This window comes from Pituophis catenifer, unplaced genomic scaffold, assembly GCF_029215685.1.
Source record: "Pituophis catenifer annectens isolate HBS135680 unplaced genomic scaffold, rPitCat1.0.hap2 SCAF_1, whole genome shotgun sequence".
NCBI lineage: Eukaryota > Metazoa > Chordata > Lepidosauria > Squamata > Colubridae > Pituophis > Pituophis catenifer.
In genome coordinates, this window is record NW_027256881.1 from 327,159,642 (window position 1) to 327,172,266 (window position 12,625).

Genomic DNA, 12,625 nt, shown 5'->3' on the forward strand with positions numbered 1-12,625 from the left:
ACAGACAGTAAAAAACAGGTTACTTCCTGGTTAAAACCAGGAAGTAATGACGATCAGGTGGCTGGGCGGAGCCTTGCGCCATCGCTACTGGTTCTCTGAACCACCGGCCGCCATCGCTATTGGTTCAGACGAACTGGTCTGAACCGGGAGCGTTTCACCCTTGCATCAGCCTAATTTCAATACCCTTTCCTCTTCAAACTAATTTTATGGAAAATACAATCCACCTTCTTCAGTGAGAGTGAAAGAAAGAGAAATAAACTTGGTCTGTTGTGTGGATGTTTGAGTGGTTTAGGGGTGGGGAATTTGTGGTGGGTGGGAGTGCGCTTGGGGATTGTTATGTGTATTGGACCTGGTCTTTGGGTGTTAAGTAAATTTCGTTACTTAACAAAATTCACTACTTTGTATGGGTATACTGTGTATACACATACAATGACAATAAAATTATTGTTGTTGTTGTTATAAAGTTTGGGGGGTGGGGTGGAAATCAAGTTTAGAAAAAGAGAATAGGTTGTCCTTCTCCTTCTTTATGTGTCATTAGTCATTGGCAATCTTGCAAATTATTCCCCAAAGCATAAAGACCCTGTTACACTCCCTGGTTAACCATGCAGCTGTTTTCACAATTGATTTTTTCCCCCAGTCTCCTTAAAAATACAGGCAACTAACTGATGGAGATTTTGCATTCAAAGCACACATGCTGCCACTGTGCTGTGACCCTTCAAAATACTTCCACATTGATGTAGAAATAAATATGAGAAACATTTGAGGATCTGAAAATAGATTTGCTCATAGGAGTGGGGGATATTGTTGCTTGGTGGTGAATTTCATTTCAGTTCTAGCAAAACCTATTCCAAAAGGCAGAACATGTGTAGCTCTGTATGTGTGTGTCAAGCAAAGATTATTAAATGTCTGGCATATGATGGATCAATAATTGTGGCTTGTGTTTGTCTTGCAAGGCTGAAGCAGAGAGGGCCATTTCTTCTGTGGAGTGTTTCTCCTTCAAGAGAAAGCAACCAGTGCATTACCTTTTCTTGAAACAGATTCATTTGGAAGAGCAATTGGATGTATCAGACGAATCCATCAGATGGCTGTACCTGAAAGCTTTTCATAGCTTCTTCAGCCAGTGATAGATTATGCTACTCACTGGATTTGGTGCTCCACCATGTGTAAAGAAAAGTCAAATGAGAGAAAGAGGAAAACCAATGCATGTAGGATGTTAATACTCTCAAAACAGTTGTAGGATCACCTTGGTCATAAAACAATTGTGGATATCTCACTATGTATGTAAAATCATTACTAACTTACCAAGTCCATGATAACAATTATTTTATTGTTGTTAGTTGTGAAGTCGTGTCCGACCCATCGCGACCCCATGGACAATGTTCCTCCAGGCCTTCCTGTCCTCTACCATCTTCTCACACCTACTGCTTCAGTGACTCCATCCACCCACCTCATTCTCTGTCATCTCATTCTTCTTTTGCCCTCAATCTTTCAACCATATTTAGCTATGGATTTATATACATTATATTTTTTGTTAAATAAATTCAAAATAACTAACACAAAAAATTCATGAAATGAATTGGGCATGCAAATGTATTAATTCCGTTAAAAACAGTCCTGCAGCCTAATTAGTTCCAATAATAAAACCTAATTTCATACCTTAAAACGATGAGCAAAATCTAACAGCGGAAGCATAGAACTTCAAGCCATGTCCAAAATTTGATGGGAAAAAAAAGGGTTATACATGCAACATACTAACTGTTAGGTGAGGACATACACAGATTCTGGAAGTTAGAGACATTTAAACATGCAACATGCTAACTGTTAGGTGAGCACATAAATAGATCCTGGAAATTAGAGACATCTAAACATGCAACATACTAACTGTTAGGTGAGCACATAAATAGATCCTGGAAATTAGAGACATCTAAACATGCAACATACTAACTCTTAGCTGAAGACATACATAAGACCCTGGAAGTTAGAGACTTGACAAGATACTGTACCCTGGAGACTGAAAGCAATGGAAGAAAAATGATATTTTTGCTGTAGATAGATAGCATTCCCAAGGAGACATCCTTTCTCCTGGTTATCCCATTTAAGTATTGTCATTGAGCCCTTAACTGCAGGCATGTTGTGGAACTCTGAAAAATATCTCAAAGATGAGACTCAGTGATTGCTGTAGAAGGTCACAGTCAGTCCCAAAACATCCATTTACCAGGAAATAATCTACAAATACATCCTGACACCACTCTTAACTCTGCAGGATTTTATATGTCACTTCACCTTACCTTTGTCCTTTTGCTTGGCAAACGGGCATCTTCTCAACTCCCCCCCCCCAGTTTCTATTCTCGTCTATGTGACTCGGAGGCATTCTTCGAAATAAATATGCTGCCAGAGGCAACCATTTGGCTTTGTGGAATGCCAGCTTACCTTGCATTTTTTTTCATTTTTGAAATCTATCATCCGTCTATCTTTTGGTTCAGTGGTGTTCTGACCTAGGCTTCCTTAAAAAGCACAAAGCAGAGTCTTGGTCCCGGCAAAACCCCTTTTATTTACACAACTGTGAATTCCTTTCATTCACAGTCAGCAAGGCTTGGCAAACAATCTTTCAGAGGAATATTTATCAACACAATCCTTATCTCGCTTGGAAAGCTGCCAGATAACTAGCTTCCAAACGCAGCGTAAGGCAAAACGTGGCACAAAGTCTCTTAGAGTCATGAACAGAACTTTCCACTCTTAAAACAACCGAACGAATGAATTGTTTCCTGCAAAAGCCCACTCCCTGTTCGCTCCTCTTTTGTTTACTATGGGAAGGGCCAATCACCTCCAAGGTGTGGCTTTACTCCCAAGTCGACCCTGCTTTCTTAGTTGTTCTTGTCTTCTGGCAGCTCTGCGCATGTGCACACTGGGAACAGGCTCCAGCTGTTCCTCTGCCTCTCTGCTGTTTGCTCCTTCTCTGCCTCTGACGCAGAGCCCTCATCTGAGCTTTCCCCAGCCCCCAGGACTGGCCCATGTTTCTCCCCAACTTCCTCACTGTCCGACTCTGCTGCCAGCTCTACTGGCCGCCGGCGGGCCACAACAAGTAGACTTGGAAATGTGTAATAACAGATTTACCACTTCACCCCATGCATAATCCTTCACCTAACTTTGTGCTGTCCATTTGTGCTGGCTGCCTGCCCTGCATCCTGTTTTGTGCAAAAGGGGTTCTAAAGTCACTCCTCAGCATCTCATTTAAACTACTGTTGAGTAACAGACTTGAAATCATGTGAAAATTCAGCCATCCCAAATATATAAGAATAAGCTTTTTGTTTGTCTGAATTCTTCATAGCTTTTGCACCGGTTAAACAAGGTTGCTGCCCAATACTTCAGCTGAATTACAGTGTTGTCAACCTTGGCAAGTTTAAGGTGTATGGCAGGGGTGGGTTCTAATTTTTTTTACTACCGGTTCTGTGGGCGTGGCTTGGAGGTCATGTGACTAGGTGGGCGTGGCTAGCTGGTCAGAGTCATTTCTGGAAGGTCCTCGCACTTACGACCAGTCCTCGCACTTACGACCCGACTCATTTGTTTGCTTTTAACACTGATCAGCTGTAGGACGGCCCTTTGAAGCCCTGCGGCAAGAGTTTAAACAGTTTTTTTCCCTCTAGTCATCAGCTGGGACTCAGGAGGCAGCAATAGATTGGGGGTGGGACCAAATAAAAGGTAAGAATAACGTGGGGGGGTGGGAGGGCGGGGGGAGCAGAACCGGTTCGGTGACGTCATATCATCACTGCTACCAGCTCGGCCAACCGGACCAAACCGGGAGGAACCCACCACTGGTGTATGGACTTCAACTCCCAGAGTTCTCCAGCCAGCCTAGCTTAAACTTGCCAAGTTTGAGAAACACTGAATAAGATTATTTGGAGATATATCATTTCTCTCTGCAAGCAAAATACCATTTGCCTCCATCTTGTTTTTCAAAGATGTTACTTCTAATTTGAAAATAAGTTTCCATAGTCTATCAAATATATTTTCATATTCTTTCACATTCGGTCTTTAATTTGGATAGGATAGATTAGGGTGGGTTGATCTCCTTTCAACTAACTTTTTTTTTAATCTACAAAAGAAATTTGCCAATTAAATGTCACTTTCTTATTAAACAGTGGGTCTCTGGCCCTTCTGGTAGACTGCTGTGTGTGCTCTGGGTAACTTTGACAGGGTGTGAAAGGAACAATCTTCTTCCTTTTTAGTTCAAAAGTGCTTATTACTGATTTTTTTTCCCTTAAAGTTGTGTCTGTTGTCATAATAATAAAAGTAATTTTCTAGTCTATATAATTAATGACTCAAGTCAGGGCATTTTCAAGCTGCAGGCATTCGTTTAAAAAACATCACTTTTAATATTGCCATTTATTGACTGGGAAAATGCCCTTTTTAATTGAGAAGTTTTGTTGTTGTTTTCTTCCTTTTATCTCTGGAAACAAACAGAAGGAGATGAAATCCAGGGGTTTTGCAAAACTTAGCTATGTGTCTTTTTTAGGCTTACATACATTGTATGGTAATGATGGCTGCACAACCTGACAACTGAAGCCCTGTCCCTTTTTAATACAAATGACACATATTTCTTTAAAAGGGCCCACTGTTTTGGCATTGTTGACCTCTCCCAATGGATGCTCTGGACAATTTGCCCTTTGTTATTTTACTCATGACTCCATTTGGTTATCTTGTTAATTATGATTCGTCACACAGTCAGCCAGATGTTCAGATTGGATTTAGCATTTTTATCCACCTATCAAGTCCTTCCCAAGGATCTGGAATAGGCATAGGTGGATGTTTGGTGGGGTTAAAGATATTGTTGCTGGATGTAAGCTATTCCGAATAAAGTTTTGCAACTCATCATCATCATCATATTCCTAGTATTTTTTTCCCCTTAGTGTCTGCATGGATAACAAACGCCATCTTGTGTAATAAAACACAGCACCCGGGTCTAACTGGGTGAGCTGCCTTTTGTGACTAACTGATGGTAATATGTTAGTGCCAATGGTGTTCAAGTGGTGCTCCAAACCACCCATCTGTATCAGAGGTGGGATTCATTTACCTTCCCTACTGGTTCACAAATGTGAGCGCGTGGGCATGGCCTTCTGCACAGGCGCAGTAGTCACACATTACATCCGGGCAGGTGGGCGGAGCCTCCCGCAGTCATCGCAACCGGTTTGCACAATCCGGAGAGAACCAGCTGAATCCCACCACTGATCTGTATTTTAGAGGAAATCTGGGTGGTGTACCATAAGGTATTAAAAGCAGAAAAACAATATACAAAATTTATAGTGGCAAGGAATATTAATAATTGACTAAAAGGAAGGGAGATCTATTATCATCAATAATCAATGGGCAACATTGTACTATAATGCAATGTCCTTCTTTGTATGGTCAATTTTGTCCAGCACATTGTTTTCAACAGTGCTCACAAGCAGCAATATTCTACCACACAATTGATAGCTGATGTTTTAATTTTAGTCAAAGAGTAGGAGTTGGATAGGTTGCTGGTTTTTAGATGAACCGAATATGGCTCTTGCTGCTTTTGTTTATATATCTTTTGTGTTTATTTCTATTATGAAACTGCAGGAGTAGCACTATAGTTAAAACTATTCTTCGTGTTTCAGTGTTGTACCACAGCAAGATCTAAAAACTAACACGAACATCATAAAATCAAGGCAAGTTCTTTGATGAAGAGCATTAACGTAGTCACATTTCAAGGAGAAAAAAGAGAATAATGTCTGCATTCTTTCTGTAGTGTTATTTTACTTCAATATATTTGTTTTAATCAGTAAAGATCTCGGTAAACATTTTTTTATTTCTCAGTGTAGCAGATTGAGTAGACTGAGAAAACATATAGATTGATGGACTAGAAGAAAATACCCTATTTTTCTGGATTTGGATTATTTATATATTTCTTTATTTATTATTAATGTATTTAGTTTTAAACCACCTATCTCACTAATGCAGTGACTTTGGGTGGCTTACAATATAATAAAAAAAGTTAACAATTGCAAAAAAACCCAGTAGCAATTTCTAACATTATTAGAAGGATTTAATATTGGAATAAAAAGTTAAAAATAAAAACCAATTGATTATTAAATCTTCTCTATCCTATCAGTCAACCCCAATGTAACATCCCTGTTGGGGCCTCAAGCAAAGTAGCAGAACATAGTTTTAGACTTTTCCAGAAAGCCAGGACTGTGGGGGACAGATTTCACCTATGACTGGAGAATATTCCAGAATGTGACGGCCACAACAGAAAAGTCTCTTCTTTTTGGCACAAGAAAACAGGAAGTGGGACAGACTTCAAAAGTACGAGGAGTTTATTTCATGCCACTTCTATATACAATAATCTGATCTACTAATGGTCAAGGCAAATTGGCCTAGATAAGAATCTACAAAATTATGGGAGGCTGGATTTAGTTCTCTTGTGGAAGTATAGCACAGGTGTCGGCAACCCGTGGCTCCTGAGCCGCATGTGGCTCTTTGACCCCTCTCCTATGGCTCCATGCCAACCCGGTTGTGTGACCTACTCTCTGCCCTGAGACACTGGCCCAACCCAACCGTGGCTGACGCCAACCTTGCTAAGGTTGACAGGGTGGGAATAGGATCCGGGAGGAGGGTACAATGGAAAGGGAGACAGGTCTGCAACTGAGGAGTGAGTACGACCCTTCTCCCCCACCCCCTGACCAGCTGTTGTGGAGATATCCTCATCAATCGAGCGGCCAGGCTTGTCCAAAGCACAGCGTAGGTGAGCGGAGTGGGTGGGTTGACTGGCTGATGGGCGAACATCTTTGGCAAGGGCACTCTGGCTTTCTCTAAGTCTGATTCCCAGAGTGGGTGTGCGAGGTTCGGTGGTGCCAGCCCCCTTTTCCAATGAAAATCCCCCGTGTGAGATTTAAAGCCACCCAGATAACACTTTTCAATCAATGCCACCACCGGCAATTCTCCGCTCACTTGAGGAGAGTATCCTCACTTGTGTGCACCCTCCAGGCCCCACAACAGCCAGCCAGGGGGTCGAGTGAGGAGAAGGAGGAAGAGGCTCATCTTCAGGTCAGCCGAAAGGAGGGAGAGGAAAAGGAGAGAAAAACAGAAATGAAAGGGAGGGAGGGAGGGAGGGAGAGAGAGAAAAACAAATGAGAGAGAGAAGGGGGAGAGAAAGAGGGAGAGAGATAGAGAAATAAATGAGAGAGAGAAGGGAAGAGGGAGAGAGAGAGAGTGAAACAAATGAGAGAAGGGAGAGAGGGAGGGAGAGGGAGGGAGAAATGAGAGAGGGAAAAGAGGGAAACAAATGAGAGAGAAAAGCAGGAGAGAAAGGAAAGAAGGAAGGAAGGAAGAAAAAGAGGGAGAGGGAGAGGAAAAAGAGAGAAAAACAGAAATGAGAGGGAGGAAGGGAGGGAGGGACAGAGAGAGAGACCTATTTCTCATAGAAAACACTGGGAGCCACAAAACCTGGGTCAGTGAGGCTGGCGAGTCATGTAACTGGGTGGGAGTGATGTTGAGTTGGCCACGCCCACCCAGGTTTTGTAGCTCCTGGTGTTTTCTTTTCTGTGGGAAACAGGTCCAAATGGCTCTTTGAGTGTTTAAGGTTGCAGACCCCTGGTATAGCAACTCCAAACTGATGACACATTTGATCCTGTTCTTGGGCTCAGCCTGGTTATCTCCTATGTCCAGTTGCAGGCATTGGGTTTGTCTAGGCTAGTGAAGAGAAGAACTAGGGGTGACACAATAGCACTGTTCTAATATTTGAGGGGCTGCCACAAAGAAGAGGGGGTCAACCTATTTTCCAAAGCACCAGGAGGCAAGACAAGAAACAATGGATGGAAACTAATCAAGGAGAAAAGCAACCTAGAAATTTCCTAACAGTGAGAGCAATTACCAGTGGAATGGCTTGCCTTCAGAAGTTGTGTGGTTTTTAAGAAGAGATTATCTGGAATGGGGTCTCCTACTTGAGCAGGGAGTAGGACTAGTAGGACTCCAATGTCCCGTCCAACTCTGTTATTCTGTAAAAAGTATTGCCCTTCTTGTGGCCTTTTGCTTTGTTCTCTTGAGTGTCTGTTTTCTGATAAAGCAGAAATTATTTATTTTGTGTAATGCGCACACATGCAGACTTAGTACTAGGAAGGGGAAACAGGCACTTTTTGTCAAAATTATAATAATTGTCAAAATTATTTGGCTACCACTGAATTACTACACCTGGGAAAAAGAGATAGCACTATTTCCTATTTTACTTCAGGCAGACAAATGTCTTAAACAGGCTCTCAGTGAAGACTGAAAGAGAGATGTGCATGCTTCAGTGTGTATTTGGGAATATTTATTTATTAAATGTATTTATTTATTCATTAAACTTATATGCCACCCATCAAGGCAACTCTGGGCAGCTTAAAATACAATAAATATTCAATATAGTGGAAAACATGAGAATGGTGTGTATGAGAGAGACCAGGTAGGTTGATCGAAAAGCCATTGCACATTGATAAAGATATGCAGAATTTATATTACCTACAGTGTTATCTGATTGATGGAAAAATGATAAAATTGACAAAAAAATGTAAGATGGGCTCTTACTATACATCTGGGCAGGGGTGGGCTTCAAAAGTTTTAGCAAGGGGTTCTCTGCCCGGTTGCTGGGTGGGCATGGCCATGGTGGGTGTGGCCTAGTCAGGCTCCTGCACCATGGGGGGGGGGGCGTTTTGCCCTCCCTGGATCTGGACGGTATCCTCGAGCCTCCAGGAGGGTGAAAACGGCCTCCCCAGGCTCTTGAGGCCCTCTGGAGGCCAGAAACGGGCTCATTTCTGGTCTTCCCGAACTTCCGCTAGGCCCATTTTTCACTCATTCCCGAGCCTCCGTGTGTGCCCTGCATCCAAAACAGGCCAAGTGGGGATTCCTGGGAGGGGCAGGGCGGGGTGGGCAGGACCAGCCAGGAGTGGGATTTGGGGGTTCTCCGAACTGCACAGAATCTTAGCTAGAGGTTCTCCCGAACCCCTACAAACCCCCAGCAGCCCACCTCTGCATCTGGGGCTATTGATGCTATGGCAATCTAAAACAGGCAATCTTAGCCATTGCAATATTTGAGGAGGGCTCTGGAAAAAATATTTTTTAGGAAGCAGCTCCTGGCTGATATTTGGTTGAGTTAGAAGATAGCTAAGAAAGATGGACCTGATTAATAGTCGGCCAAAAAGAAAATTTCAAGGCTATAGGCTAGTTTGGGAAGTTAAACAACCCAAAAGAAGGAAGTGAGAGACATTTTTAAATATATTGTTGCCCCCAAAATCCAAGTGTGTATCATATGTGGTTATTGGAACCATGGCTGACTTCAGTGTGTCTTTTTCTTTACTAACAATATATTGCCAGAAAAAATTACTGATAACCATTGAATTGACATTGTGATTTCCAATGTAGTAAAATCAGAACATAACTTCAAACATACATGGATTGTTATACAATCTCAGGAATATGATTTATTTCACCAAAACTGCCAATTTAAAAAGGAGATGAGGTCAGATTAGGCCATCAATGAACCATGCACACAGAGAGTTAAGGGTATTCATGTGCTTTCCCCATAATAAAGTAAATAAATATCCCTCTTAAAAAATGATACTCAGAGAACAGGCAAGATTATGCTCTCTTCCTTGTTCCTTACATTGGGTTGTGCATAACACTATATCAAAATATATTCAGATGTGAAATCCTCTTTACTGAATACAAACCATTTTGCATCAATGAAAAAAGGCTGGGTGGTTGATTTATTTGTTTATTTTTGCTACTCACCCTCCTACAAAAAGATTAGCTATAAAATAAGGTAATCTCATAGAAGGTAATTAGATGAAGAATGGTTGCAGGAATTAGATATGTCTGGTTTAATGGAAAAAAGAACTAAGGGTGACATGATGGCAATGTTCCAATATATAAGGGGTTGCCACAAAGAAGAGGGGGTCAATCTATTCCTCAAAGCTCCTGAAAGCAGGATAAGAAGTAATGGATGGAAACTAATCAAGGAGAGAACCAAGCTGGAAAGAATGATAAATTTTCTGACAGTTAGAACAATTAATCAATGAAACGGCTTGCCTCCAGAAATTGTGGATGCTCCATCATTGGTTGTTTTTAGAAGAGATTGGGCTGTCATTTGTCTGAAAAGGTATGGGTTCTCCTGCTTGAGCAGTGGGTTGGACTAGAAGATCTCCAAAGTCCGTTGCAACTCTGTCATTCTATTATTCTGTCATACTCTTCCAGAGATGGTTAAATTATGCCTTATAATGTCCGATTATGCATTCAAAGTCACAGAACTCTCACGTACTAACCATTTCATTTCCACTTCTTGTTTTCTTCCTTTCCTTTCCCCTTTGCGCCCATTTGAAGTTCCACCCAATCTGACTGTTCCACAAGAAAAGTCACCCTTGGTCACCAGAGAAGGAGATACCATTGAACTGCAGTGCCAGGTGACCGGGAAACCCAAGCCTATCATCCTCTGGTCCAGGGCAGACAAGGAAGTTCCCATGCCAGATGGGACAATGCAGATGGAGAGCTATGATGGGATCCTGAGGATTGTCAATGTCTCAAGGGAGATGACAGGGACCTACAGGTGTCAAACCAGTCAATACAATGGATTTAACGTCAAGCCAAGGGAAGCATTGGTACAGCTGATCGTACAGTGTAAGTCTCTATTCCCTTTTACTCCAATTTTTTTTTTCTGCAGTAACATTGAGTTTTAAAATAATGTTTTGGGGATTTCATTTTAATCAACAGATTCATATTTCCCTGTTGTGTAAGATTGTTGAGTTGTTAGTCTTCTGTGTGAAATGGGCATTTGCAACACAGTCCTCTGTGAAGCAAGTGCATACTGCAATATTTGGGTATCCATAGAGCAGGGGTGGGGGTACTACAGCCCTTTTATGTCCTGTGGACTTCAACTTCCAGAATTTTCGAACCAGCATGGCTGGCTCAGGAATTCTGGGAATTGAAGTCCACAACTCATAAAGGGGCCACAGTTCCCCACTCCTGTCATAGACAAACAATTGTCTTTGGCTAAACTGGATTTAGAGTTTTGGTTAGTTTGATCAGGGAAGAAATTGGTGTATGCTGGCATGTAAAGGGTATCCCTTATTCTTCCCTGAATGGAAAAAAAAAATATTTAATCAATTTGCTATTAAGTCATGCTGGCATTCATTGGCAGGATTCACTTGTCTTGACAAAAGTTATTGTTATGTTTAGCTAACATGTTTTCTCCAAACAATAAACTATAATATGGTTTACAATGGTAGCTAGATTTGTACAGGATGCTTAGATTTTGCCTGGTTTCCCAAAGATTCTGAAATGCAAATTATACAACTTCATTTTAATCTAATTGAACGTGCTATGTAAATCTCACCAGTAAATCACAGAGTGATTTAAAAAAAAAAAAAAGCACTAAAATGCTGTATATCAATCTTGTTTTAATGTAAACAGGTTTTATTTTTTTAATGGCAAGTTCTAGAACTGTTTTAAATGGTCTGTTCTTGGTCACAGCAAACTAACTGGTAATCTTGATAAAAGCTTAAGTATTAGCAAATGAACTAGAAACCATATAATCATATGCCTGAAGAGTTATCTGAAGTTAGGCACATTATCCTTCTATATATGAGTTTAATCTGGACTGTGAATCTAAGATGGAGATCTTCCAGCTTCCCCTCTCAAGTGAAAATTTGCCCTGACAAAATGTGCTGATGGGTCAAAACTGTTCAGTCCTAGCTTGAAACTTCATTAGAACAATTTAAAAAGACCCAGTCCCTTGGCAAACCAATGATTGATTATGGGTCATCAAATTGCTGCTGACTCAGAACAAACAAGGGACACGGTGGCTCAGTGGCTAAGATGCTGAGCTTGTTGATTGAAAGGTCGGCAGTTCAGCGGTTTGAATCCCTAGTGCTGTGTAACGGGGTGAGCTCCAGTTACTCGTCCCAGCTTCTGCCAACCTAGCAGTTTGAAAGCACATAAAAAATGCAAGTTGAAAAATAGGGACCACCTTTGGTGGGAAGGTAACAGCGTTCCGTACACCTTTGGCGTTCAGTCATGCCGGCCACATGACCACAGAGACATCTTCGGACAGCACTGCCTCTTCGGCTTTGAAACGGAGATGAGCACCGCCCCCTAGAGTTCCCTAGAGTCAGGAACAACTAGCACATATGTGCAAGGGGAACCTTCACATTTACCCTTTACAGAACAAACACATATTATAGAAATAATTTCTCCCTGTTGATCTCTCCTTAACCTGGTCGTTCAGGCTTTCCCACTGTGCATTCAGAGCCCCTGTAACTCTGAATGTAATCTTGTAATCTTGCTGCTGGCTGTGCTGTTCTCTTTCCTTCCACTGAGTTTTTCCCAGCTGAGTTTTTGCATGATGTGGCCAGAGTAGGATAATGTGAGCCTAGTCATTTATGGCTCAAACGAAAACTCTGGATTGGTTTGTTCAGTGATCCATCTGTTTGTTTTCTTGGCTATATTCTCAGGAGTTTTCTTCAACTTCAAAGTTCAAAGCCACCAATACCCTTCCCACTTTGCTTCTTCAAAGTCCAGCTTTTGCTTCCATAAAATGTTGTGGCTTGAATGATTTTGCTCTTTGTAGGTATAGAAACAT

General features: G+C 41.6%; 1 protein-coding gene across 3 annotated transcripts in view; it reads left to right on the plus strand.

Moving 5' to 3' along the window:
* MDGA2 (MAM domain containing glycosylphosphatidylinositol anchor 2) overlaps nucleotides 1-12,625 on the plus strand; it is a 603,292-nt gene that overhangs the window by 383,511 nt on the left and 207,156 nt on the right. For all 3 annotated transcript variants that reach the window (XM_070931707.1, XM_070931708.1, XM_070931709.1), the window contains exon 8: nucleotides 10,372-10,665. In XM_070931707.1, the coding sequence (XP_070787808.1) occupies nucleotides 10,372-10,665 (294 nt within the window). The remainder of the gene's footprint in view (nucleotides 1-10,371; nucleotides 10,666-12,625) is intronic.